We start from the raw sequence: 24,963 nt of genomic DNA, 5'->3' as shown, positions 1-24,963 counted from the left end.
GCTCATATCTTTAATCAGCTACTCAGGAGACTGAGACCTGAGAATCATAGTTTGAAGTCAGCCTCGGCAGAAAAGTCCATGAGACTCTATTCTAGAAGTTACCCAGGAAAGCTGATCTGGAGGCCTGGCACACGTGGTAGAGCACCGGCAAGCCATACCCTGAGTTTAAATCCCAATGCCACAAAAAAAAATCCATCTACTCCAGAAGAAGGCAAAGAAGGAAAGGACACGTGGATGAGGCCACACAGAGGCACTTGTTAAGACAATAGCTGCGACACCCCACACATCTCTCATCCCACGGGATACAGGGGGACGAAAAGCTCCCGTTATGAGACGACGTGAGTTCAGCTCAGCTTGAACAATGGGGCCTCACAGTCCCCCTGCTGTGGACCTTGGGTGGATCATGCACATTCACCACTGGCTACTTGGGTCCCGAGGAGAAAGTTCTAGGAGTCTCAGAACCCTTCCAGAGTTCTGTGGCAGTTGGAGCTCTCGAGGCTTGGCAGCCATTTTCTTCTCTGCCTTGGGAGAGAGCTCACCCCACTCGTGACCAGACCAGGAATTGGTGTGGTGCTGGTGAGCGCCTGTAAGTGGTGTGGTGGGCCGGAGAGACAAGGGGGCCTGGGAGTGGAGTGGGAGCTGCCCCGGTGCCCAGCTGACCGCACTGCTGGGCGTGGACCCTCGGAGCTGGTCAGCCTGGGCCCGGCTGGTGGCCGAGCCCTCGTTCAGCTGCCAGTGCCCCACTGCAGCTACGCCTGAGCAAGCCCTGCCTCCGCCATTGGCTTCCTCTGTGTGCCCCCCCTATCTGCGGACTGGGTTCAGGGACCCCCCACCTTCAGAGACCCTCCTCAGCTCCCACTAGAGACATGCAGGGGACACCATATCACTGACAGCCGGTTCTTAGCTGGTGCCCAGTACATGGCAGAGCAGGAAGTGGAGATGAGAAGAAGAGATGCAGGGGGGCGGGGGCCGGGGCCTTCAGATACCCACAAAACAAGGCTTAGGAAGGAAGTTTCAGATGCCATTCTTGCTTTTCACTTTGGTTATTTAGACCTCTGGCTTAGGCTCAGGCAGCCGGAACTACAGTCCTCCTATTTACTGTTTCTGTGTAGCTTGGATGTCAGGCTTGGGTGACCTTGCTCACGTTTTTCTTGGTTGGGGTGAGGTCTCGTGGACTTTTTGCTCAGGCTGGCTTTGAAGTACAGTCTGATCCTCCTGCTCTCTGCCTCCCAAGTAGCGAGGACGGCAGACCTGACCCACCATGCCTGGCATCTTCTATTACCTGAACCCTTCCACGTGCTCCTCTGTCCCCTCCTTTTGCCTCCTCCCAGCCCAGGTCTCCACAGGGCCTGGCAGGGCTTACCAGCTCTTTGGATCCCTGGCATCCCGTTAGTTTATGTTAGTTTATGGTCCCAAGGACCACAAGCACACAGCTCAGCTCAGTGTGGACCCACAGCCGGGCAGGCGGACAGGTCCAGCCCAGGCGCATGCCTGGCCCCTCACCTCCCTTCCGTGCCCAGCCCACCGGCAGCCAAGCACAACCCTCACCCCCTTGCTTGCTTGGGACAGATTCCCGAGGGGCGTCGGGATGGCGTTCATGAACGACGTCCGAATCCAGTACTTGGAGAACATCGCGTCCATGCTCCTCAAGTTCAAGCCAGACAAATGGGCCAAACTGGTTGGGGCCGAGGAGAACGTGGCTATGTTCATGGAATTCTTCGACAAGGCGGACATCCCCCTGCTGCTGCTGACACTCAACCCCGCCGGCATGATTGTGCCCAGCCTCGGCTTCCCCGAGACCCTCAAGTCCAAGGGCAGCTACTTCCTCAAGACCGTGCGGGAGAACGTCAACAAGGAGAACTACAAGACCAACCTCCTGTACGGAGACCTCAGCCCCGCGCCGGTGGACCAGCTCATCGCAGTGGTGGAGGAGGTGCGTGCTGAGCCCTGCCCGCCAGGCCCAGAGCTCTGGGGGCTGTTGAGGTTCTGGGCCCAGGGCCTCCGTCTCCTGCTGGAAAGGCTGCAGCCCAGCCTCCCGGGACCCTCTGGGGCTGGGGCCCGGCCAGGCAGAGGGCAAACAGGTGGCCTTTCCCCTCTGCTGCTGTCCTGCCCCCTCTGAAGTGGAGCAGGGGCACTTGGAGCTCCCCGCGTGTGCCGTGGGCTGTTTCCTCTGAAGTCTCTCTCCTTGCTTGACGTGTGTGTGTGTGTACACATGTGTAACTCACATCCTCACCCAGCTTTTAGCTCATGGCTGGAGCTCTGTCACCTGAGCCATGCCTCCACTTCCAGCTTTTTGCTGATTGTTTTGGAGAGGAAGTCTCATGGATGTTTCTGCTCAGGCTGGCTTTGAACCCCTATCCTCTGGATCTCGGACACAGGGGAGGCAGTCACCCAGCCCCCGGCGTACCCTCCTCTTCTTTGGAGGACATACGGCCAGCTGGGTGAGGACCGGCCTGCTGACGTGGGCCTGGGTTTGTCATCACAGCTGTGGGCAGCTCACAGCCCATGCATTCAGCTCCATACAGGCATTGCCATTCAAGATGGAGGATCTTCCTTTCTGCAGACCAACCTGGCATGGAAAGACGGGGACCTGTGATCCAAACACCTCGGTGTCTGGGGACACCGAGACCTTCTGGCTCCCTGGAGAGGCCCGGAGCCACGGGCATGGAGAAGGCCCTGCCCTGCTGCAACTGTGTGTCCCTTTACAGGTCCTCTATGCTCTGCTAAACCAGAAAGAGAACATGGAAGGCTGGCCCCAGGTGGTCTCGGAGGACATCGTGAAGCAGGTGCACAAGCTGAAGAATGAGATGTTTGTGATGAGCGGGAAGATCAAGGGGAAAACCCTGCTTCCCACCCCGGAGCACCTGGAGAGCCTGGACGGCACGCTGGACTCCATGGAGAGGTGGGAAGGGGAGGCCACAGCTCCCTGCAGTCCCTGGTCCTGTGTGCTAGAGCTAATAAAGTGCTTGCGTGCACAGCATGTTGCTGGGCTGCTGGGACTGGAGTAGATGGATAAGGGGAGGAAAAGAGGGGTACAGCACCCCCTAGAATCCTAGCTCTGCATGAAGAGAGGGAACACACATTGGCGCAGCCCAGAAATGGCACGCACATGTGGTGCAGGCGGAGGCTGTGGCCCTCGTGGGGTCTTAAGCCGCCCTGCGGTGCCTGCCTAGGTACACGAGGCCCTGGGGTCTGTTGTCCTAGGGCGTGGCCTGGGGCGTGGCCTGCATCCCTGCAGACAGGCCCCTCCCTGGAGCTGGAGGCCCACCATGCTTGCACATGGCAGCCCTGGTGAGAATGGGCAGGGGGAGCCGTTGTAGGGCTTCTTCTGGACTCCTGGTCCTCCCTCCCTCCTCCCCATGTGCCTTCTCACTTGCTGGGGACTTCGGAAGTCCTGCCTTCCCCCAGGCCCACTGGAACAAGCCTGGGCCCGCTGCTGATGCTTGGGCATTGGCACCAGGCTGCTGGGGGAAGGGACAGGGAACCCCCCCGCCCCCTCGGGACACCCACGAGCATCTGACCAAGACAGCCTGGTCCCGACCTTGTCCATGGCAGGATCCCCTCGACCCTGGACAACTCGCTCCTGCACGCCATCGAAACCATCATCATTGACTGGTCCCACCAGATCCGGGACATCATGAGCAAGGACTCGGCCCAGGCCCTGCTGGACGGGCTGCACCCCCTGCCCCGGGTGGAGTTCGACTTCTGGGATGCCCGCCTGATGAACCTGCAGTGCATCCACGAGCAGGTGGTTGGGGGAAGGGGAGGAGGGGAGGGGATGGGGCGGAGGGGGAACGGGGGGCTCAGTTGGCCACACGACCTTAGAGGAAGCCTTGAGAGTTATGCAGACAAGCCAGCCTTCTCCTCTCCTCAGCTAAACAGACCCAAAGTGAACAAGATCGTTGAGATCCTGGAAAAAGCCAAAAGCTGCTACTGGCCGGCACTGCAAAATGTCTACCTGAACGTCACCGAGGGTGAGCTCGGGAGCTCCAGGAGCCGCAGTGAGGCTGCGGGGGACGGGGTGGGGGGAGTGGCTCTCTGACGGGACGGGTGCGTCTCCCGTGCAGGGCTGAAGGAGGCCAATGACATCGTCCTCTATCTGAAGCCCCTGCGCATCTCTCTGGAGGAGATGGAGCAGGCCGACTTCAGCTTGGTGCGTGGGGGACACCACGCGGTGGGGGGAGCTGGTGGCGAGGGCCTGGGGACCCTGGACAAAGCCCCGCCCGTCCTCTCCGCAGCTCCCCACCCACATCGCCAAGGTGCTGAACACCATCGGCTTCATCTGGGCCACCTCGGAGCACTACAACACGCCCTCCAGGGTCATCGTCATCCTGCAGGAGTTCTGCAACCAGCTCATCGAGATGGTGACTGGGCCCGCCCCTCCCCGCCCCTCCACATCCCACCCCCAGGGCCCCACCCCAGCCCTCCACACCCTCCATCCCTGGGGGGAGGGGCAGAGCACGGTCCAGTCCAGTCCTCCTGGTGGCTGGTCCTTATAAGCCTGCCCAATCTGCCTCGATGGAGGGAGGAGGAAAGGAAAGGGAAGACAGTGGAGGAAATTCTCTGGGAGCCCCAGTACCCCAGGACTTAGTCAAGCACCTTGTGGGGTGCGGCTGGTGCGGCAGCGAGCCACCCTCCTGCAGCTTATTTCACAGCATAGCCCCCATCTTGTGACACAAAAGCCGAGCTTGTATCGGTGCTGGCGGCTCACGCCTGGAACCCTAGCTCCTCAGGAGGCTGAGATCTGAGAATCACGGTTCAAAGCCCTGGGCGAAAAGTCCGTAAGACTGTTATCTCTAATGAAACAGACGTGGAGCTGTGACTCAAGCCTTGAGCAGAAAAGCTCAGAGACAGCACCCAGGCCTACAGGCAACAAAAAAACAAAAATAGGAAAAAACGCAAATATGCTTCTGGCCACCAGCAGGGCAGAGGGCACTGTGCGTTCTGCTCCCACCAAGGCAGGGTGAGGGGCTGGGGATACGCTGCTGAGCTCCCACATAGCATAGCATTGGGATCCAGGCTGGCCATGGGCTCGGGGACGGGTCCTGTGTGCCAGGATGCAGAGCCTGGGTGCCCCAGGCCAGGCCTCTTCTCACACCCCCCCCAGCGAGGCGTCTGGGAACAGCTCAGGATGGCCCCTGGCTTCTCCTGTGTCCAGACAAGGAACTTCCTGAGCCCCGATGAGGTGCTGAAAGGCCTGCAGGGGGAGATCGAGGAGGTGATGGTCGGCATCACGCTGTCGGTGAACGTGCTAAGGGAGCTCTTCCGCTCCTACGACTTCTGCTGCAATAACATGAAGCTCTTCTTCAAGGTACTCGAGCCACAGGGCCCCGCAGAGCCCCCCCAGAGCCCTGGTGGAAAGGACAACGCCTGGATAGACAGGTGGGGCTGTCCAAAGCATGCATAATCCAATCTCTCTTCCTCTCTGTCTCTCCTCCACTCCCCCCAAAAGAACAAACCGCCTGTGCTGTGGGAATTCCCTTCTTCACTTGCATTTGCCAGAATGAATTCCTTCTTCCACCGCGTCCAGACCATTGAGGTAAAACCCAATCTTGTGCATCTTCACCACCTTTCCAGACTGCCTCTCTAGAACCTCCCAGGAGCTGGGTGCAGCGCCTCATGCTGTCATCCTTGTCGGGAGGCTGAGATGGGGAGGATGGTGGGGGCTCAAGGTCACCCCTTCCCCAACGAGAAAAAGGCCAGGTGTGGTGGTGTGCATCTGTCTCAGCTACAGTGGGACATGGAAATAGGATTGTCATCCAGGCTGGCCCAAGAAAAAACAAAATCCCAATCTCAAAAATAACCAGAGCAGCCAAGTGCCCTCGCTTCTCAGGAGGCTGAGATCTAAGGATCTCCAATTACCCAGCAAAAAGCTGCAAGTGGAGCTGTGATTCAAAGTGGCAGAGCCTTGGCTTTGAGCAAGAGCTCAGGGACAACACTCAGTCTGGGCCTTGCCACACCTTGTGGGCTGCTCAGAGCTCCTGGATTTAAACCAGCTGTGTTAGCCCAGGAAAGCAGAAGGTCATGGCTAAGAAGCTATGGACTCCTAGATTAGAGACTCTGAATCAGGTTGACATTTCTGGAAAGCAGAGACTTGGCTGTCCAGCTCTGACTGTAGAGTGTGTGGCGTGACTTCTTTGCTTGTTCCTGGTCAGCCTTGATCCTGGGGCTGACCTGACCCCATCCCAGCCTCGGAGTGGAAACCCAGGGACCCAGGGAGCCCCGCCAGCTCCACAGGGACAGCTGGCTGTCGGCACAGCCCGGCTCCCTGCTCAGCACGTTGAGTGTTTGGGACCTTGCTGAGAAACGGGAGTGCATCGCACACATCCCCAGCTAAGAGGCAGGGACTGAACATAAGGAAAGGCATCAGTGACAGCACAGCACAGTGGTGAGCTGTCCTGAGTGGGACAGCACCACTTCTGGCTTTTTTTTTCTATGTGTGTGGTACCAAGGAGTCGAACCCAGGTCTTCGTGCATGCTAGGCAAGCACTCTACCACTAAGCCACACTCCTAGCCCCTATTGTTTGTTTTTGTTTAACCTCCTCTCCCCGTCCCTCTAGGAACTTTATAAAACTGCCATTGAGTTTCTGAAGCTGGAGAAGATCGAACTGGGTGGCGTTCGGGGCAACATCTTGGGAAACCTGGTGACCCAGATTTACGATGAAGTCTTTGAGCTCGTGAAGGTTTTTGCTGAGTGCAAATACGATCCCCTGGATCCCGGAGACTCGGTGAGGCCCCGGGCACGGGTGGGTGGACCTGGGCCAGGAGATATCCAATCTGTGGGGTACACCCGCTCCAAACTCCTTCACGGGACTTCATAAGGACTGCCCAAAGTCGGAGCCCTGCCAGAGCAATGCCAGCGTTCTCTTAGCAGTTTCTGCACTTTGCTTTGCCTGGCATGGGGGGCAGGCAATCCACTGCCGAGCTACTTCACAGCCATAGCGTTGACTGAGCTGCCAGCCCTGCCCAGCAGAGCCTTTCTGGGGACCATAGCCCTGCTTGGCAGGCTGACTGACACTCCACTTCCTTTTTTTTTTTTTTTAAGAGTTTTGATGATGATTACGCTGATTTTGAGACCAAAATTCAAGATCTGGACAGGAGGTTGGCCACAATCTTCTGCCAAGGCTTTGATGACTGCAACTCCATCGAATCTTCTGCCAAGGTACGCTAATGCTGAGCCCTGCTTAGGCTGATGGTCTACCCTTGAGCCACACTTCCAGCCTTGCTTTTTGCTGGTTTACTGTGGAGATATGGAGCCTAGCAAATTTTTCTGCATAGGCTGATCTCAGAGCACAGACCTCCAGCTTTCCGCTTTCTGAGCAGTGGATGGGACTCCTCGGCCATCGAGGCACCTAGGGTGACCTGGGCACCCCAGGAGGGAAGTGACCCCTCTGGGCTGGGCATTCTGGGGCTGAGCTGAGGACCCAGAAATCTCCCTGCTCCTCAGCAAATGCCAGGGACTTCTTTTGCTTTTGAGGAATTCTTAAAACACACACACACACACACACACACACACACACACACACACACACACAAGCATTTGTGCACATATAATGATCAGTTAAGTCTTGGGTCAATCTGTGCTCCAGGCACAGATACACACAAATGAACACAGCGCCTCCTGCTGGGGTTAAGGAGCAATTGTTTGACCATGCTTGTTAGAGCACAGTGAAGCAGGCTTTCCTGGGGCCGTGGGGTGGGGTGGGGTGGGGGGTCTGAGGTCACTCAGGAGGGTCTTGTAGGGGAGCAGAGGCTGGGGTCCACCTCTACCACCGTCTAGAAGAGTGAGGTCACAGGCCAAGGAGCCTGCAGGGGTACTGGATGGAATCCAGCCCTGCAGGATTCTTGTGGAACCAATCGGACCAGTGGCCGCTTGAGCAGGTGCAGGGCCTGGAACCCAGTCAGCTGTCCAGGCGGAGCCTCCTGCTCAGCTGACCTGGCAGGCTCTTTGCGAATACAAGGATTTTACAAGGACGCACACAGATGGCCTTGGCGGGTCAGGAGCCTCACTCAGGTTGACTAAGCCCAGAACCGTTGTCACCATTCTCTGGGGACTCTCTCCCAGGGATGTCCACATGTCTTCCCTGGGACTCACACGTCACCTGGCCACAGAGGCCTCCCTCCGCCTCTCCACCTCTTCCTCTTCTACCTCCTTCTCTTCTTCCTTGTCCTCTTCCTTGCATAGATGTTATTCCCTCCCCTTTCCTCCCTCCCCATGCCAGCTGATTTTTTTCTTTTTTTTTTTGCCAGTCCTGGGCTTGAACTCAGGGCCTGAGCACTGTCCTTGGATTTTTCTCAAGGCTAGAGCTCTACCACTTGAGCCACAGCACCAAGTGGCTTTTCTTTGTATGTGGTACCAAGGAATCGAACCTGGGTCTTCATGCATGCGAGGCCAGCACTCTACCACCAGGCCACATCCTGGCCCCATTTTTTCCTTTCTGTTTTCTTTCTTGGCTGATCCTCCCTAGTCTTCTATTGAGCACTGGTGTCCTTGTGGGACCCGGCCTCCCTAGCCAGGAAACGTGTGTGTTCACAGACCCAGCCCGGCTCATGGCAGCAGCCTTTGAGCTGTACCTGGGCACTGAAGTGGTGCTAGCAGATAAAGTGGGTTCCTCAGAGACATTGGCACGCAGCCCCCTTGGGCTATGAACAAAGCCTCAGGGGTGCAGAGGGCCTAAGTCAGCTCAGTCCTTTAATGTGGAAGCCCCGGACCAGTGGCTCACACCCGGAATCCTAGCTACTCAGGAGGCTGAGATCCGAGGATCACAGCTCCAAGCCAGTCCAGGCATGAAAGTCCCTGAGACTCTTATCTCCGATTAATCACCCAAAGAGCCAGATGTGTAGCTGTGGCTCAAGTGGAAGAGTCTTAGACTTGAGCAAGAGAAACTTAAGGATCCTAGCCAGGCCCAGGTTCAAGCCCCAGACCCAGCACAAATGAATTGGGGCAAAGAGGAGTGGGAAGAGGATAATGGGTTTGGCCTGATTGTGGCCACAGCTGGCAGATCTCCATGGCAGCCAACCCCTTCGTTGTGCCTGGCCAGTTTTTCCCACCACTCTGCTACACACCCAAGAGACAGACTCATTCACCTCCAGGTTTTAAGTGCCTGGTCTCTGTTGGTCTGCCCTGCGGCTGTGGCAGAATTTCATGGCAGGAAGACGTAGTGTGGAGTGGAGGGTCTGCTCATCTCATGGTAGACAGGAAGCAGGCAGAGGAAGGCTGCTCTAGCAGCCTTGGGGGCAGGGGGTGAGGCAAGTGTGCAGAGTTACAACCGTCTCCAGTCACAGGTACGTCTTGGTTGACCTTGCCCCCAGCCTTTGTCCTTGGAGGAGGTGAGGAGGTTCAGGAGGACTGGGGCTGTTTCCTGCAGAATGACAAGAAGGAGGCCTATGTGAGGGGCAGTTTGCCTTCCGCACTTGAGGCTTATCTGAAATGTTCCTCCTGTGCAAAGGGACTGTGGCAGAGTTGGGGACATTGAGTGAATTTGTCGGAGTGGTAGGCACCTCCCTTAGGATTCCTTCTCAGCCAGGACTCCATTCTCATGGACCTGCGTCCTAGCGGGTCCTACTGGCAGGGGACGAGGGCCTTGGGTGTCACAGGGGGCCATTCCACCACCCACCATGCAGGGAGAGGTTCTCCAGGACTCCTTGTCTCCTTGGCTCTGGTGCTCAGCAGTGCTTGCTCTGTGGGTGGCCTGGGGGCGGGGCAGGCAGGGGCCTCTCATCCCATTTCCTCCACGTCTCCAGCTCCTGTACATGTGCGGGGGCCTCCTGGAGCGGCCCCTGATCCTCGCCGACGTGGTGCCCAGATACTCCACCATGCTGGAAATGTTCGACGGGGAACTGGACAACGCCAAGCTCATGTACGATGCCCAGATGGCAGCGTCCGCAGACAACAAAATCCCCCCAATCCACAAAAACATGCCTCCCGTGGCCGGGCAGCTCAAGTGGAGCCTGGAGCTGCAGGAGAGGCTGGAGGTGGCCATGAAGCACCTGAAGCACATTGATCACCCGTGAGTCCCGGCCAGGCCCCCCGGCCACCGAGGAGGGCGGAGGGCGGAGGGGAGGAGGGGCGGCCCGGGGCTGGGTGACACAGAATAAGGAATGGGGGCTGCGTTCCCATATTCAGCCCCTCGACTTGGAAGAAACAGGGCAGCCTGCCCACCCGGTCTGCACTCCCCGCCCCCGGCAGGCCAGCAGCAGTCAGGGGCACTCAGCGGGAGGACAGGGCTCAGCCTGGGTCCCCCGTGGGTCCTGTCCAGGGTCATGTCCAGCGTGGAGGCCAAGCTGACCTACAAGAAGTACGATGAGATGATGGAGTTGCTGAGAAGCTACCGGGAGAAGATCTACCAGCGGTGGGTGCAGGGGGTGGACCAGGACTGCCACTTCAACCTGGGCCAGCCGCTGATCCAGCGGGACGCCGCCACAGGCCTCATCCAAGTCAACTTCAGCAAGGCGGTGGGTCCTCGTCCACCCGGGGGGTTCCTGGCTCCTGGGGAGGTAGAAGCCCCAGGCCCACCAAGGCTACCGTAGGCAAACATGCCCTGCCCGCAGTGTGCCTGCTGTCTTAGGTACACCAGGAAATCCTCAACCGCAGCCTCGAAAACAGTGCCAGGGCTGGCGCGTAGCTTGGTGATAGAGTGACTGCATGCCAGGTTCAAGGCCCCCACTCCCAAACTAGCGCAGCAAGAAAGGAAAAGAGGGAAATAGGGAAGGAAAGAAGGAGGGATGGAAGGAGGGAAAAGGGCAGGAGGGGCAGGAAAGGAGGAGGGAAGGAGGCAAGGAAGCAAGGCAGGCAGGCAGGCAGGCAGGCTGGCAGGCAGGCAGGCAGGCAGGCAGGCAGGCAGGCAGGCAGGCAGGCAGGCAGGCTGGCAGGCAGGCAGGCAGGCAGGCTGGCAGGCAGGCAGGCAGGCAGGCAGGCAGGCAGGCAGGCAGGCCTCTACAGGACCTGGAGAGATGGGCTTGTCACTTGAGTTCTAGTCCAGACACCGGAGCCCAGGGCCCCGTAGGGCAGGCCGAGCCACCCGCTGCCGTCCACTCCACGAGGAGGTGGGCACTGAGCACTTCAGCTCATCTTCGGGTACAGACAGGAGCTTGGGTTCAAGCAGAGATAGAATTGGGGGACAAGGTGAGAAGTAAGCCGGCAGCGGCGTGGACTGTTGGTTCATCGTGGGTGGCTGGGTGGGATCTGGTTGTGCTACGAATGTTGTCTTTGGCTCTGTGGCAAGATGGGGTCCACATCCTGTCCTTCGCAATTCTCAGAGGCTTCAGAGGAAGGTTCCGGGCCATGGCATAACCAGGGGCAGCATGCCACGTCCTGTGTCTCGTTCCCCTTTGGGGGTCTTAGGGTCCAAGCGAAGGGTCCTCTAAGTCCCTGGTATTCTCTGGTTGGCCACGGTGGGCAAGCCGGAAATGAGGAGTGGGTGGTGGGTGGTGTGCACACAGCTGGACCCCAGTGTGTAAGGAAGGCAGAAGGCAGAGCAAGTGAGGGGCCAAGCCACACACACCCGGGCAGGAAGGGGTTCCAGGAAGGCAGGGGAGCCAAAGGCCTGGCTTTCCCCTAGAAGCTTTCCTTCCAACTCCCATGCAGCAAGTATTTACCGAGCACTTCCCGTGTGCCTTGGAGGGGCCCTGTGCCCAGGAGGTGGGTGTGGCCTGTGGGACAGTCCCGTGATGTGACGGAGGTTACTGAGACCTTGACAGGAATGGGAAATAGAGGAAGGGACAGAAGCAATATGTGATCACATGTCAGGCAGGAGGAGAGGGACAGGGAAGACCAGATCCTGGAGGACCCAGACGCGGGTTCAGAGGAGTGGACGGAGAGAAGCAGCGACGATGACCGCATCCCAGGGTGATAGCCACGTCTGTGATTCTGTTCTGGATAGATGGGCGGAGTGAGGAGAGTGACCCTGTGGCCACACGGCCTGGGAAAGGCCTCAGGCCAGCGTCCTGCCCCTCCCCGCTGCCCCCCTGCCTCCCAACATCGTCTCTGATCTTCATTTCCCCTTTAGTTGGTGGCTGTCCTGAGAGAAGTCAAGTACTTGAACTTCCAGCAGCAGAAAGACATCCCGGTGAGCGCCGAGAGTCTGTTCTCAGACAATGAAACCTTCCGGAAGTTTGTGGGCAACCTGGAGCTCATTGTGGGCTGGTACAACGAGGTGAGTGTGGCTAGCGGCCAGGGGAGCTCAGTGCCCACGGGAGCTTCCAGCCGCTCTCTGGCAGGACACAGCAGGGCCGGAACCACGAAGGACATTGCTGCTGGCCTTCGACGTGGCCACACAGTCTGTGTGGATGGGTGGCCGTCCTGAGTGTATTACCCTCCTGATGGCAGAGTGAAGCCATTCCATGGAGGGAATCCAGGCATAGATCACCAATGCCCTGCAGCCCCGGCGGGGAGGCGGCCGGTGGACTGCCTGGAGGTAGCCGTGCGTCCTCAGCTTCTGTGGCTCAAGAACTCCTTGCCTAGAGGACTTGATGGAAATGAAGACCTGGTAGAAATGAGCCGCTGCAGTGGACAGCTTGGGGGACAGTCCCTTCTAGAGTTCCCCCTTCCTGGCAAGGAAAACCCAGATGCCACCGTAATCCAGAGTCGGGTGGTTACTTAGTGTGCCCAGCCTCTGCTCAGAACTTAGCCTGTGGGACAATAGCAGGGTCACAGTTGACACCTTCAACTGCTATAGGGTGGAATCGTTAGGGGGTGTGGCTTAGCAAAAGGAAATTAGGCACTTGGGGTGTGTTCTTGGGGGTGGCATCCTGACCCTGACCCCTTCCTTCTTCTCCCTGAGCAGCTTTCTGTCACCATGAGGCTCTACCTCACCCCAGATCCCTAAGCAGCTGGGCCAGCCTGGGACTAAATGCTCCAAACTGGGAGCTAAATAAACCTCTCTAGCCAGGCGCAGTGGCTCTCGCCTGTCATCCTAGCCACTCAGAAGGCTGAGATCTGAGGGTCAAGGTTCAAAGCCAGCCAGGGCACAAAAGGACCTGAGACTCTTATCTCCAATTCACCTCTAGAAAACGGAAACTGGGGCTTGGCTCAAGGGTAGGGTGGTAGCCTTGAGCTGAAGAGCTCAGGGACAGTGCCCAGGCCATGTTCAAACCCCACGACCCATAAAAAACAAAGTAAAATAAAAAATAAACCTCTCCTTCTTGAAGCTGATCTCCCAGAGTGTTTGGTCACAGTCATGGAAAGCCAAGCCACCAAGCAACCCTAATACTGTACAAATCTGAACCGGGGACAAAGCCTTCACGCCATGGCCTTTGTTCTGCAGATAAAGACAACAGTGATGAGTGTTGAGTTTCCACTCATAAAGTCAGAACTGGAAGAGATTGATGTGAAATTGTCAAGTGCCGAAACGACCTTGTTCTGGAATGGTGAAGGTATAGAAGGCTCCCTTCATTAAGCCAGGGTGGGGGCCCTGCAGCGTAACCAGTACCCGTCCTCAGATCCCTGGAGGGGCCACTGCTGCCTCCTGCTTGGCCAAAGGACACTGCTTGTCCAGTCTGAAAGGCCTTGTCCTCCATGTCTCAACCAGCACTGGTTCCAAGCAGGTGTCATCGGTGGCCTTCCTTGTTCCCTAACCAAATGTGCACACAGAGTCCACAGAGTCAGTGCTAGACTCGGCCAGCTCTGGCCGGGCACTGGAAAAACAGGAGGAAGCAGAATACAAAAATCCCCCTCCACCCAACGCCAGACCAGAAAAGGGCCCAGACCTCCCCCAAAGCCCCAGGGAACACTCCACTGTGGCTCCTTTCTCTCGGAGGCCTTTGGTGTGTCACTGGCCCCTTTTCAGCCTCGGATGCGGCTGGCCCCTCGGTCTCAAGGAGGTGACCCACCAGGGTCTCTGTGTAAAAGCTCCAGCCTTCCCATGGCACCCATGGCTTTACCTGGCCACCCCAGGCTGCACAGCCCCATGTACAAATCACAGCTTCAGGGCTCACGGGGACGGAGGGGGTTCCTTAGAGGAATGAACAATCCACACATCAGGGGTGGAGGAAGGCCTGCCAGAGGCCCCGTGCATCCTTGTCTCTAGAGCAGGAGTTGTGTTTTCTAGGCCGACCCACAGTCGAGAGCACTCAGCCAGTCCAAGAGGAGTCTCTGCCGGCCGGTTGTCCTTAAGGAAAAGTCCTTCACGTGTCTATTTCAGGTGTGTTCCAGTATATTCAAGATATGCGGGAGATTCTATACAACCTGGAGAACAGGCTGCAAAGGGCCAAGCAAAACGTCGAAGGAATCATCCAGGCCATGAGGGTGAGCATCCAGGACGAGATGGAGCCAGGGAGGAGTCCATGGCCCAGGGTTGCCCCCTGACAAGAGGCCCAGGGAGCCCATCACCAAACACTCTGGGCCAGCACAGCAGGGTCGTGTGGGTCTCGAGACAGAACGGGCCCAGTCACTCTGGAATTCATTCAGCTCTGTTCACCTGAGCCAGGTCTATGCCGGCCCATGCCAGTCTATGCCAGTCTATACCAGTCTGCAGAAGGAGACTGGCTGAGTTTCAGCCCTCTGGGAAAACAGGCTCGTTGCTCAGTACAAAAGCACTCAAGCTCCTCCTAGAACACTGATGGGTGGGGGGTAACCCTTCTCCCAGGGCTGGTCAGAAGCCCTAGTTTGCAAAATCTCTTATAGCTGTGCATCCAGAGGTCTTTCAAAATCCCCCTCGGGCTGGGATAAAGCTCAGTGGCAAAGCGCTTGCCTAGAAAGTGCAACGTCCTGGGTTCCATCCCCACCTACTTAGGAGACTGAGATCTGAGGACCACAGTCCAAAGCCAGCCCTGGCACTAAAGTCCATGAGACTCTTATCTCCAGTTAATCCCTAGAAAACAGGAAGTGGTGCTGTGACTCAAGGGGTAGGGTGAAAGCCTTGAGCTGCAGCTCAGGGACGGAACCCAGGCCCAGAGTTCAAGCCCCACAACTGACTGAAAGCAAAAAATCTCCCCTGTCATTAATTTGCAATGCCTGCCATCTAACTCTGTTAGGTATTGAAAGTGACCGGGATTCAACCAGTTCTCTGTCAGGATATTAAGATTATTAAATCGGGGCTGGGAGTTTGGCCTAGTGGTTAAAGTGCTTGCCTAGCATGCACGAAGACCCGGGTTCAATTCCTTGGTACCACATACATAGAAAAAAGCCGGAAGTGGTGCTGAGGCTCAAGAGCTAGAGCTCTAGCCTTGAGAAAGTCCAAGAACAGTGCTCAGGCCCTGAGCTCAAGCCCAGGACTGGCAAAAAAAAAAAAACAAAAAAAAGATTATTAAATCATTCTGCCTCTTGAATGTGTTGGGAACCTGGATTCTCACCTCCTGAGTGGCTAGGATTGTAGGTTGAGCACTGAGGCCTGGCACCATTTTGGGTTTTGGAGGCAGTTTTCCATGAAGGGGACGGTCATCCCCTCACAAGGTTTCCTCGAGAGGTTAAGCAGGGGTGCTTGGGGCCCGCCCAACTCAGCTCCAATCCGCAATCTGCAAGGCGGGGAGGGGACCCCCACCCAAGAGCAAGACCCAGCATGGTCTCCAAAGCTGCCCCCCTCCTGCCGCGTCCTTCCAGGACTGGTCGGCCAACCCCCTGTTTGAAAGAAAGGACAACAAGAAAGAGGCCCTGCTGGACTTGGATGGAAGGGTTGTCAACCTCAATAAACGCTACACAGCTGTCAAAGAGGCCGGCATCAAAATCCAAGGCATGCTTGCGGTGAGAAGACGCCGGGGTCCTTGGGAGCTGGTCACAGAGGCAGGCTAGGCGGCTGCAGGCGGACACGGTGTACTGATCTGCACTCCTCATGGTCTCCCTGCCCTGGAGTGTGGACAGGAGGTGGTCCCCAAGAAAATGTGGACCCGTGGACTGCACACCACGGCCAACACATTGAAATAGGACCAGAGGGAGGCGCTGGATGCTTTAAAAAAAAAAAACAAAAAACCCAGCCTGAGAGGAATGGGGTGCTTCGGGAGGGCCTGGGCGAGGACGTGTGGCATCTGAGCTGAGACTGAAAGCTTAGCAGCCGGCCTGGGCTGGAAAGCAAAGAGAGCCCAGGCCATGCGCGGCCCACATGCTGGGCACGGACCCGTGGGGAAGATGAGGCTGGGCGGTCCAGAGCATCCTGCCCTGGGCTGAGGAGAGAGGAAACGGGTGGGCGGGTGCCATCCTGGCCAACAATGTGCTTCCGTGTGCAGGAAAACGCAGAGCTGTTCAAAGCAGACACAACGAGCCAGTCCTGGAAAGATTATGTCAACTACGTGGACAACCTGGTTCTAGAAGAGTTTGATTATTTCATCCGCAAATCTCTTAACTACCTGTCGGATAACATGGTGATGGATGTGAGTTGTCCACAGAGGGGTGTGTGTGTGTGTGTGTGTGTGTGTGTGTGTGTGTGTGTGTGTGTACAAGGGAAGGTCTGTGTTGGAATCCACCATGCTTGTGATGCAGGTGCTGTATCGAGATCTGCCCCTCCAGCCCCTTTTTGGCACTGGTTCATTCTGAGCCAGGGTCTTCCCTCCTGCCAGGCACATGGGGGAGCTCCAGTCCACCTATCTTAAGCACCCCATCATATTCTAAGATGAGATGAAGGGCCCATGGCACCAGGCCCAGCACTCGGTTGAGAAGGGGTTCTTGCATATTTTTTCTGCCCAGGCTGGCTTGGAGCTGGGCCTCTCACACCCAGCTAGGGTTCCAGGTGTGAGCACCTGGCTCCGAGCTATGCCTTGGAGCTGGTTGGTGGAGGGGCAGGCTGCCATCATTTTACAGGTAAAGATAGTGTCTATTCTGCCTGGAGTGACCTATATCCTGATTTTGGAACTGGAAGACTGGCTCCCCAGCCAAGGCCGGCAGGACAGCTGGGCCCCAGGTATGGGCTGCAGCACCAACCTAAGCTTGAATCATCTCCCTCCCCATCCACTGCCTGTACCCCGGAGGGTGCCTGGAGAGGACATCTGGAACGGGCAGTCTAGACTGGAGGGTCTGGAGTGAGCAGTGTGGAAAGGATGGTCTAAGAGGACGGTCTGCAGAGGACAGTCTGCAGGGGATGGTCTAGAGAGGATGGTCTGGAGAGGATGGTCTGGAGAGGATGGTCTAGAGAGAATGGTCTGGAGAGGATGGTCTGGAGAGGATGGTCTACAAGGAGGGTCTAGAGAGGATGGTCTGGAGAGGATGGTCTTCAGAGGATGGTCTGGAGAGGATGGTCTAGAGAGGACGGTCTGGAGAGGATGGTCTGGAGAGGATGGTCTAGAGAGAATGGTCTGGAGAGGATGGTCTGGAGAGGATGGTCTAGAGAGGATGGTCTAGAGAGGATGGTCTGGAGAGGATGGTCTGGAGAGGATGGTTTAGAGAGGATGGTCTGGAGAGGATGGTCTTCAGAGGATGGTCTAGAGAGGATAGTCTGGAGAGAATGGTCTAGAGAGGATGGTCTGGAGACGATGGTCAGGAGAGGATGGTCTGGAGAGGATGGTCTGGAGAGGATGGTCTGGAGATGATGGTCTGGAGAGGATGGTCTGGAGAGGATGATCTGGAGAGGATGGTCTGGAGAGGATGATCTGGAGAGGATGGTCTGGAGAGGATGGTCTGGAGAGGATGGTCTAGAGAGGATGGTCTGGAGAGGATGGTCTGGAGAGGATGGTCTGGAGAGCATGGTCTGTAGAGGATGGTCTGGAGAGGATGGTCTTCAGAGGATGGTCTGGAGAGGATGGTCTGGAGAGGATGGTCTAGAGAGGATGGTCTGGAGAGGATAGTCTAGAGAGGATGGTCTGGAGAGGATGGTCGGGAGAGGATGGTCTGGAGAGGATGGTCTTCAGAGGATGGTCTGGAGAGGATGGGCTGGAGAGGATGGTCTGGGGAGGATGGTCTAGAGAGGATGGTCTGGAGAGGATGGGCTGGAGAGGATGGTCTATAGAGGATGGTCTGGAGAAGATGGTCTAGAGAGGATGGTCTGGAGAGGATGGTCTGGAGGGGATAGTCTGGAGAGGATGGTCTGGAGAGGATGGTCTGGAGAGGATGGTCTTCAGAGGATGGTGTGGAGAGGATGGTCTGGAGAGGATGATCTGGAGAGAATGGTCTTCAGAGGATGGGCTGGAGAGGATGGACTGGAGAGGATGGTCTGGAGACGATGGTCTAGAGAGGATGGTAGGTAGAGAATGGTCTGGAGAGGATGGTCTTCAGAGGATGGTCTGCAGAGGATGGTCTGAAGAGGAAGGTCTAGAGAGGATGGTCTGGAGAGGATGGGCTGGAGAGGATGGTGTAGAGAAGATGGTCTGGAGAGGATGGTCTGGAGAGGATAGTCTGGAGAGGATGGTCTGTAGACAATGGTCTGGAGAGGATGTCTTCAGAGGATGGTCTGGAGAGGATGGTCTGGAGAGGATGGTCTGGAGAGGATCTGGAGAGGATGGTCCTCAGAGGATGGTCTGGAGAGGATAGTCTGGAGAGGATGGTCTGGAGAGGATGGTCTGGAGAGGATGGTCTACAGAGGATGGTATGGAGAGGATGGTCTGGAGAGGATGGTCTTCAGAGGATGGTCTGCAGAGGATGGTGGTCACAAGATGGTCTAGAGATAATGGTCTACAGAGGATGGGCTGGAGAGGATGGTCTTCAGAGGATGGTCTGGAGAGGATGGTCTAGAGGGCAGGGTCTGGAGAGGATGGTCTAGAGAGGATGGTCTGGAGAGGATGGTCTGGAGAGGATGGTCTGGAGAGGATGGTCTGTAGAGGATGGTCTGGAGAGGATGGTCTTCAGAGGATGGTCTTCAGAGGATGGTCTGGAGAGGATGGTCTAGAGAGGATGGTCTACAGAGGATGATCTGGAGAGGATGGTCTAGAGAGGATGGTCTGGAGAGGATGGTCTGGAGAGGACGGTCTGGAGAGCATGGTCTGTAGAGGATGGTCTAGAGAGGATGGTCTTCAGAGGATGGTCTGGAGAGGATGGTCTGGAGAGGATGGTCTGGAGAGGATGGTCTGGACACGATGGTCTGGAGAGGATGGTCTTCAGAGAATGGTCTGGCGAGGATGGTGTGGAGAGGATAGTGTGGAGAGGATGATCTGGAGAGGATGGTCTTCAGAGGATGGTCTGGAGAGGATGGACTGGAGAGGATGGTCTAGAGAGCATGGTCTGGAGAGGATGGTGTAGAGGGGATGGTCTGGAGAGGATGGTCTGGAGAGAATGGTCTGTAGAGGATGCTGTGGAGAGGATGGTCTTCAGAGGATGGTCTGGAGAGTATGGTCTGGAGAGGATGGTCTAGAGAGGATGGTCTGTAGAGAATGGTCTGAAGGGGATAGTATTCAGAGGATGATCTGCAGAGGATGTTCTGGAGAGGAAGGTCTAGAGAGGATGGTCTAGGCAGGATGGTCTGGAGAGGATGGTCTAGAGAGGATGGTTTGGAGAGGATGGTCTGGAGAGGATGGTCTGGAGAGGATGTTCAGAGGATGGTCTGGAGAGGATGGTCTGGAGAGGATGGTCTAGAGAGGATGGTCTGGAGAGGATTTGCTGGAGAGGATGGTCTAGAGAGGATGATTTGGAGAGGATGGTCTGGAGAGGATAGTCTGGAGAGGATGGTCTGTAGACAATGGTCTGGAGAGGATGTCTTCAGAGGATGGTCTGGAGAGGATGGTCTTCGGAGGATGGTCTCGAGAGGATGGTCTGGAGAGGATGGTCATCAGAGGATGTTCTGGAGGGGATAGTCTGGAGAGGATGGTCTGGAGAGCATGGTCTGGAGGGGATGGTCTGGAGAGGATGGTCTACATAGGATGGTATGGAGAGGATGGTCTGGAGAGGATGGTATTCAGAGGATGGTCTAGAGCGGATGGTCTGGAGAGGATGGTCTGGAGAGGATGCTCTGGAGAGGATGGTCTTCAGAGGATGGTCCAGAGAGGATGGTCTGGAGAGGATGGTCTGGAGAGGATGGTCTGGAGAGGATAGTCTGGAGAGGATGGTCTGGAGAGGATGGTCTGGAGAGGATGGTCTTCACAGGATGGTCTAGAGAGGATGGTCTGGAGAGGATGGTCTGAAGAGGATGGTCTGGAGAGGATGGTCTAGAGAGGATGGTCTGCAGAGGATGGTCTGGAGAGGATGGTCTGGAAGGATGGTCTAGAGAGGATGGCCTGGAGAGGATGGTGTGGAGAGGATGGTCTTCAGAGGATGGTCTAGAGAGGATGGTCTGGAGAGGATGGTCTGGAGAGGATGGTCTTCAGAGGATGGTCTGGAGAGGCTGGTCTGGAGAGGATGGTCTTCAGAGCATGGTCTTCAGAGGATGGTATGTACAGGATGGTCTAGAGAGGATGGTCTGGAGAAGATGGTCTGGAAAGGATGGTGGTCACAGGATGGTCTAGAGAGGATGGTCTGGAGAGAATGGTCTGGAGGGGATAGTATTCAGAGGATGATCTGCAGAGGATGTTCTGGAGAGGAAGGTCTAGAGAGGATGGTCTAGGCAGGATGGTCTGGAGAGGATGGTCTAGAGAGGATGGTTTGGAGAGGATGGTCTGGAGAGGATGGTCTGGAGAGGATGTTCAGAGGATGGTCTGGAGAGGATGGTCTGGAGAGGATGGTCTAGAGAGGATGGTCTGGAGAGGATGTGCTGGAGAGGATGGTCTAGAGAGGATGATTTGGAGAGGATGGTCTGGAGAGGATAGTCTGGAGAGGATGGTCTGTAGACAATGGTCTGGAGAGGATGTCTTCAGAGGATGGTCTGGAGAGGATGGTCTTCGGAGGATGGTCTCGAGAGGATGGTCTGGAGAGGATGGTCATCAGAGGATGTTCTGGAGGGGATAGTCTGGAGAGGATGGTCTGGAGAGCATGGTCTGGAGAGGATGGTCTGGAGAGGATGGTCTACATAGGATGGTATGGAGAGGATGGTCTGGAGAGGATGGTATTCAGAGGATGGTCTAGAGCGGATGGTCTGGAGAGGATGGTCTGGAGAGGATGCTCTGGAGAGGATGGTCTTCAGAGGATGGTCCAGAGAGGATGGTCTGGAGAGGATGGTCTGGAGAGGATGGTCTGGAGAGGATAGTGTGGAGAGGATGGTCTGGAGAGGATGGTCTGGAGAGGATGGTCTTCACAGGATGGTCTAGAGAGGATGGTCTGGAGAGGATGGTCTGGAGAGGATGGTCTGGAGAGGATGGTCTAGAGAGGATGGTCTGGAGAGGATGGTCTGGAAAGGATGGTCTAGAGAGGATGGCCTGGAGAGGATGGTGTGGAGAGGATGGTCTTCAGAGGATGGTCTAGAGAGGATGGTCTGGAGAGGATGGTCTGGAGAGGATGGTCTTCAGAGGATGGTCTGGAGAGGCTGGTCTGGAGAGGATGGTCTTCAGAGGATGGTCTTCAGAGGATGGTATGTACAGGATGGTCTAGAGAGGATGGTCTGGAGAAGATGGTCTGGAAAGGATGGTGGTCACAGGATGGTCTAGAGAGGATGGTCTGGAGAGGATGGTCTTCAGAGGATGGTCTGGAGAGGATGGTCTAGAGAGCATGGTCTGGAGAGGATGGTCTGGAGAGGATAGTCTGGAGAGGATGGTGTGGAGAGAATGGTCTGGAGAGCATGGTCTGGAGAGGATGGTCTAGAGAGGATGGCCTGGAGAGGATGGTCCGGAGAGGATGGTCTTCAAAGTATGGTCTAGAGAGGATAGTCTGGAGAGGATGGTCTGGAGAGGATGGTCTTCAGAGGATGGTCTGGAGAGGATGGTCTGGAGAGGATGGTCTAGACAGGATGGTCTGGAGAGGATGGTCTGGAGAGGATCGTCTGGAGACGATGGTCTGGAGAGGATGGTCTGGAGAGGATGGCCTTCACAGGATGGTCTGGAGAGGATGGTCTGGAGAAGATGGTCTGGAGAGGATGGTCTGGAGAGGATGGTGGTCACAGGATGGTCTAGAGAGGATGGTCTACAGAGGATGGTCTGGAGAGGATGGTCTGGAGAGGATGGTCTGGAGAGGATGGTCTGGAGAGGATGGTGGTCACAGGATGGTCTGGAGAGGATGGTCTAGAGAGGATGATCTAAAGAGGATGGTCTGGAGAGGATGGTCTGGAGACGATGGTCTGTACAGGATGGTCTGGAGAGGATGGTCTTCAGGGGAGGGTCTGGAGAGGATGGTCTGGATAGGATGGTCTAGAAAGGATAGTCTAGAGAGGATGGTCTGGAGAGGATGGTCTAGAGAGGATGGTCTGGAGAGGATGGTCTGTAGAGGATGGTCTGGAGAGGATGGTCTGAAGAGGATGGTCTGAAGAGGATGGTCTAGAGAGGACGGTCTAGAGAGGATGGTCTGGAGAGGATGGTCTAGAGAGGTTGGTCTGGAGAGGATGGTCTGGAGAGGATGGTCTGGAGAGGATGTCCTTCAGAGGATGGTCTGAAGAGGATGGTCTGGAGAGGATGGTCTAGATAGGATGGTCTGGAGAGGATGGGCTGGAGAGGACGGTCTAGAGAGGATGGTCTGGAGAGGATGGTGTTGAGAGGATGGTCTGGAGAGGATGGTCTGGAGAGGATGGTGTTCAGAGGTTTCTCTAGAGAGGATGGTCTGGAGAGGATGGTCTGGAGAGGATGGACTGGAGAGGATGGTCTTCAAAGGATGGTCTGGAGAGGATGGTCTAGACAGGATGGTCTGGAGAGGATGGTCTGGAGAGGATAGTCTGGAGAGGATGGTCTGGAGAAGATGGTCTTCACAGGATGGTCTTGAGAGGATGGTCTTGAGAGGATGGTCTGGAGAGGATGGTCTGGAGATAATGATCTAGAGAGGATGGTCTGGGGAGGATGGTCTGGAGAGGATGGTCTAGACAGGATGGTCTGGAGAGGATGGTCTTCAGAGGATGGTCTGGAGAGGATGGTCTAGAGAGCATGGTCTGGAGAGGATGGTCTAGAGAGGATGGTCTGGACAGGATGGTCTAGAGAGTATGGTCTGGAGAGGATGGTATTCACAGGATGGTCTAGAAAGGATGGTCTAGAGAGGATGGTCTGGAGAGGATGGTCTGGAGAGGATGGTCTTCAGAGGATGGTCTTCAGAGGATGGTCTGGAGAGGATGGTCTGGAGAGGATGGTCTAGAGAGGATGGTCTGGAGAGGATGGTCTGGAGAGGAAGGTCTAGAGAAGATGGTCTGGAGAGGATGGTCTGGAGAGGATGGTCTGGAGAGGATGGTCTGGAAAGGATGGTCTGTAGACAATGGTCTGGAGAGGATGGTCTTCAGAGGATGGTCAGGAGAGGATGGTCTTCAGAGGATGGTCTGGGGAGGATGGTCTGGAGAGGATAGTCTGGAGAGGGTGGTCTGGAGAGGATGGTCTGGAGAAGATGGTCTAGAGAGGATGGTCTGGAGAGGATGGTCTGGAGAGGATGGTCTTGAGAGGATGGTCTAGAGAGGATGGTATGGAGAGGATTGTCTGGAGAGCATGGTCTGGAGAGGATGGTCTAGAGAGGATGGTCTGGAGAGGATGGTCTGGAGAGGATGGTCTGGAGAGGAGGGTCTGGAGAGGATGGTCTGGAGAGGATGGTCTTCAGAGGATGGTCTAGAGAGGATGGTCTAGAGAGGATGGTCTGGAGAGGATGGTCTGGAGAGGATGGTCTAGAGAGGAAGGTCTGGAGAAGATGGTCTGTAGAGGATGGTCTGGAGAGGATGGTCTTCAGATGATGGTCTTCAGAGGATGGTCTGGAGAGGATGGTCTGGAGAGGATGGTCTAGAGAGAATGGTCTAGAGAGGATGGTCTGGAGAGGATGGTCTGAAGAAAATGGTCTGCAGAGGATGGTCTGGAGAGGATGGTCTTCAGAGGACGGTCTGGAGAGGATGGTCTGGAGAGGATGGTCTTCAGAGGATGGTGTGGAGAGGATGGTCTGGAGAGGATGGTCTGTAGACAATGATCTGGCGAGGATGGTCTTCAGAGGATGGTCTGGAGAGGATGGTCTGGCGAGGATGGTTTTCAGAGGATAGTCTGGGGAGGATGGTCTGGAGAGGATGGTCTGGAGAGGATGGTCTGGAGAGAATGGTCTGGAGAGGATGGTCTAGAGAGGATGGTCTGGAGAGGATGGTCTGGAGAGGATGGTCTAGAGAGGATGGTCTAGAGAGGATGGTGTGGAGAGGATGGTCTGGAGAGGATGGTCTGGAGAGGAAGATCTGGAGAGGATGGTCTGGAGGGATGTTCTGGAAAGGATGGTCTTCAGAGGATGGTCTGGAGAAGATGGTCTAGAGAGGATGGTCTAGAGAGGATGGTCTGGAGAGGATGGTCTTCAGAGGATGGTCTAGAGAGGATGGTCAGGAGAGAATGGTCTGGAGAGGATGGTCTGGAGAGGATGGGCTTCAGAGGATGGTCTTCAGAGGATGGTCTGGAGAGGATGGTCTGGAGAAGATGGTCTAGAGAGCATGGTCTTCAGAGGATGTTCTGGAGAGGATAGTCTGGAGAGGATGGTCTGGAGAGGATGGTCTGGAGAGGATGGTCTGGAGAGGATGGTCTTCAGAGGATGGTCTTCAGAGGATGGTCTGGAGAGGATGGTCTGGAGAGGATGGTCTAGAGAGGATGGTCTGGAGAGGATGGTCTGGAGAGGAAGGTCTAGAGAAGATGGTCTGGAGAGGATGGTCTGGAGAGGATGGTCTGGAGAGGATGGTCTGGAAAGGATGGTCTGTAGACAATGGTCTGGAGAGGATGGTCTTCAGAGGATGGTCAGGAGAGGATGGTCTTCAGAGGATGGTCTGGGGAGGATGGTCTGGAGAGGATAGTCTGGAGAGGGTGGTCTGGAGAGGATGGTCTGGAGAAGATGGTCTAGAGAGGATGGTCTGGAGAGGATGGTCTGGAGAGGATGGTCTTGAGAGGATGGTCTAGAGAGGATGGTATGGAGAGGATTGTCTGGAGAGCATGGTCTGGAGAGGATGGTCTAGAGAGGATGGTCTGGAGAGGATGGTCTGGAGAGGATGGTCTGGAGAGGAGGGTCTGGAGAGGATGGTCTGGAGAGGATGGTCTTCAGAGGATGGTCTAGAGAGGATGGTCTAGAGAGGATGGTCTGGAGAGGATGGTCTGGAGAGGATGGTC

At 56.1% G+C, this 24,963-nt stretch overlaps 1 protein-coding gene across 1 annotated transcript in view; it reads left to right on the top strand.

The window, feature by feature from the left end:
- Positions 1-513: 513 nt before the first annotated feature.
- The window catches only part of Dnah17 (dynein axonemal heavy chain 17), a 284,886-nt gene continuing 260,436 nt past the window's right edge, over positions 514-24,963 (top strand). The window contains exons 1-18 of the mRNA XM_090351293.1: positions 514-586; positions 1,570-1,933; positions 2,709-2,902; positions 3,556-3,748; positions 3,875-3,974; positions 4,068-4,153; positions 4,239-4,364; positions 5,159-5,311; positions 5,453-5,539; positions 6,561-6,728; positions 7,046-7,162; positions 9,745-10,010; positions 10,260-10,455; positions 12,009-12,155; positions 13,266-13,374; positions 14,142-14,245; positions 15,539-15,679; positions 16,159-16,302. Coding sequence (XP_090207419.1) covers positions 1,589-1,933; positions 2,709-2,902; positions 3,556-3,748; positions 3,875-3,974; positions 4,068-4,153; positions 4,239-4,364; positions 5,159-5,311; positions 5,453-5,539; positions 6,561-6,728; positions 7,046-7,162; positions 9,745-10,010; positions 10,260-10,455; positions 12,009-12,155; positions 13,266-13,374; positions 14,142-14,245; positions 15,539-15,679; positions 16,159-16,302 — 2,676 coding nt within the window. The 5' untranslated portion in view covers positions 514-586; positions 1,570-1,588. The remainder of the gene's footprint in view (positions 587-1,569; positions 1,934-2,708; positions 2,903-3,555; positions 3,749-3,874; positions 3,975-4,067; positions 4,154-4,238; positions 4,365-5,158; positions 5,312-5,452; positions 5,540-6,560; positions 6,729-7,045; positions 7,163-9,744; positions 10,011-10,259; positions 10,456-12,008; positions 12,156-13,265; positions 13,375-14,141; positions 14,246-15,538; positions 15,680-16,158; positions 16,303-24,963) is intronic.

Source organism: Megascapheus bottae, chromosome 17 (assembly GCF_031878675.1).
Source record: "Megascapheus bottae isolate mThoBot1 chromosome 17, mThoBot2.hap1, whole genome shotgun sequence".
In the NCBI taxonomy this organism is placed as follows: Eukaryota; Metazoa; Chordata; class Mammalia; order Rodentia; family Geomyidae; genus Megascapheus; species Megascapheus bottae.
The sequence above is the reverse complement of the archived record's forward strand: the minus strand, read 5'-3'. Positions and strand labels throughout refer to the sequence as shown.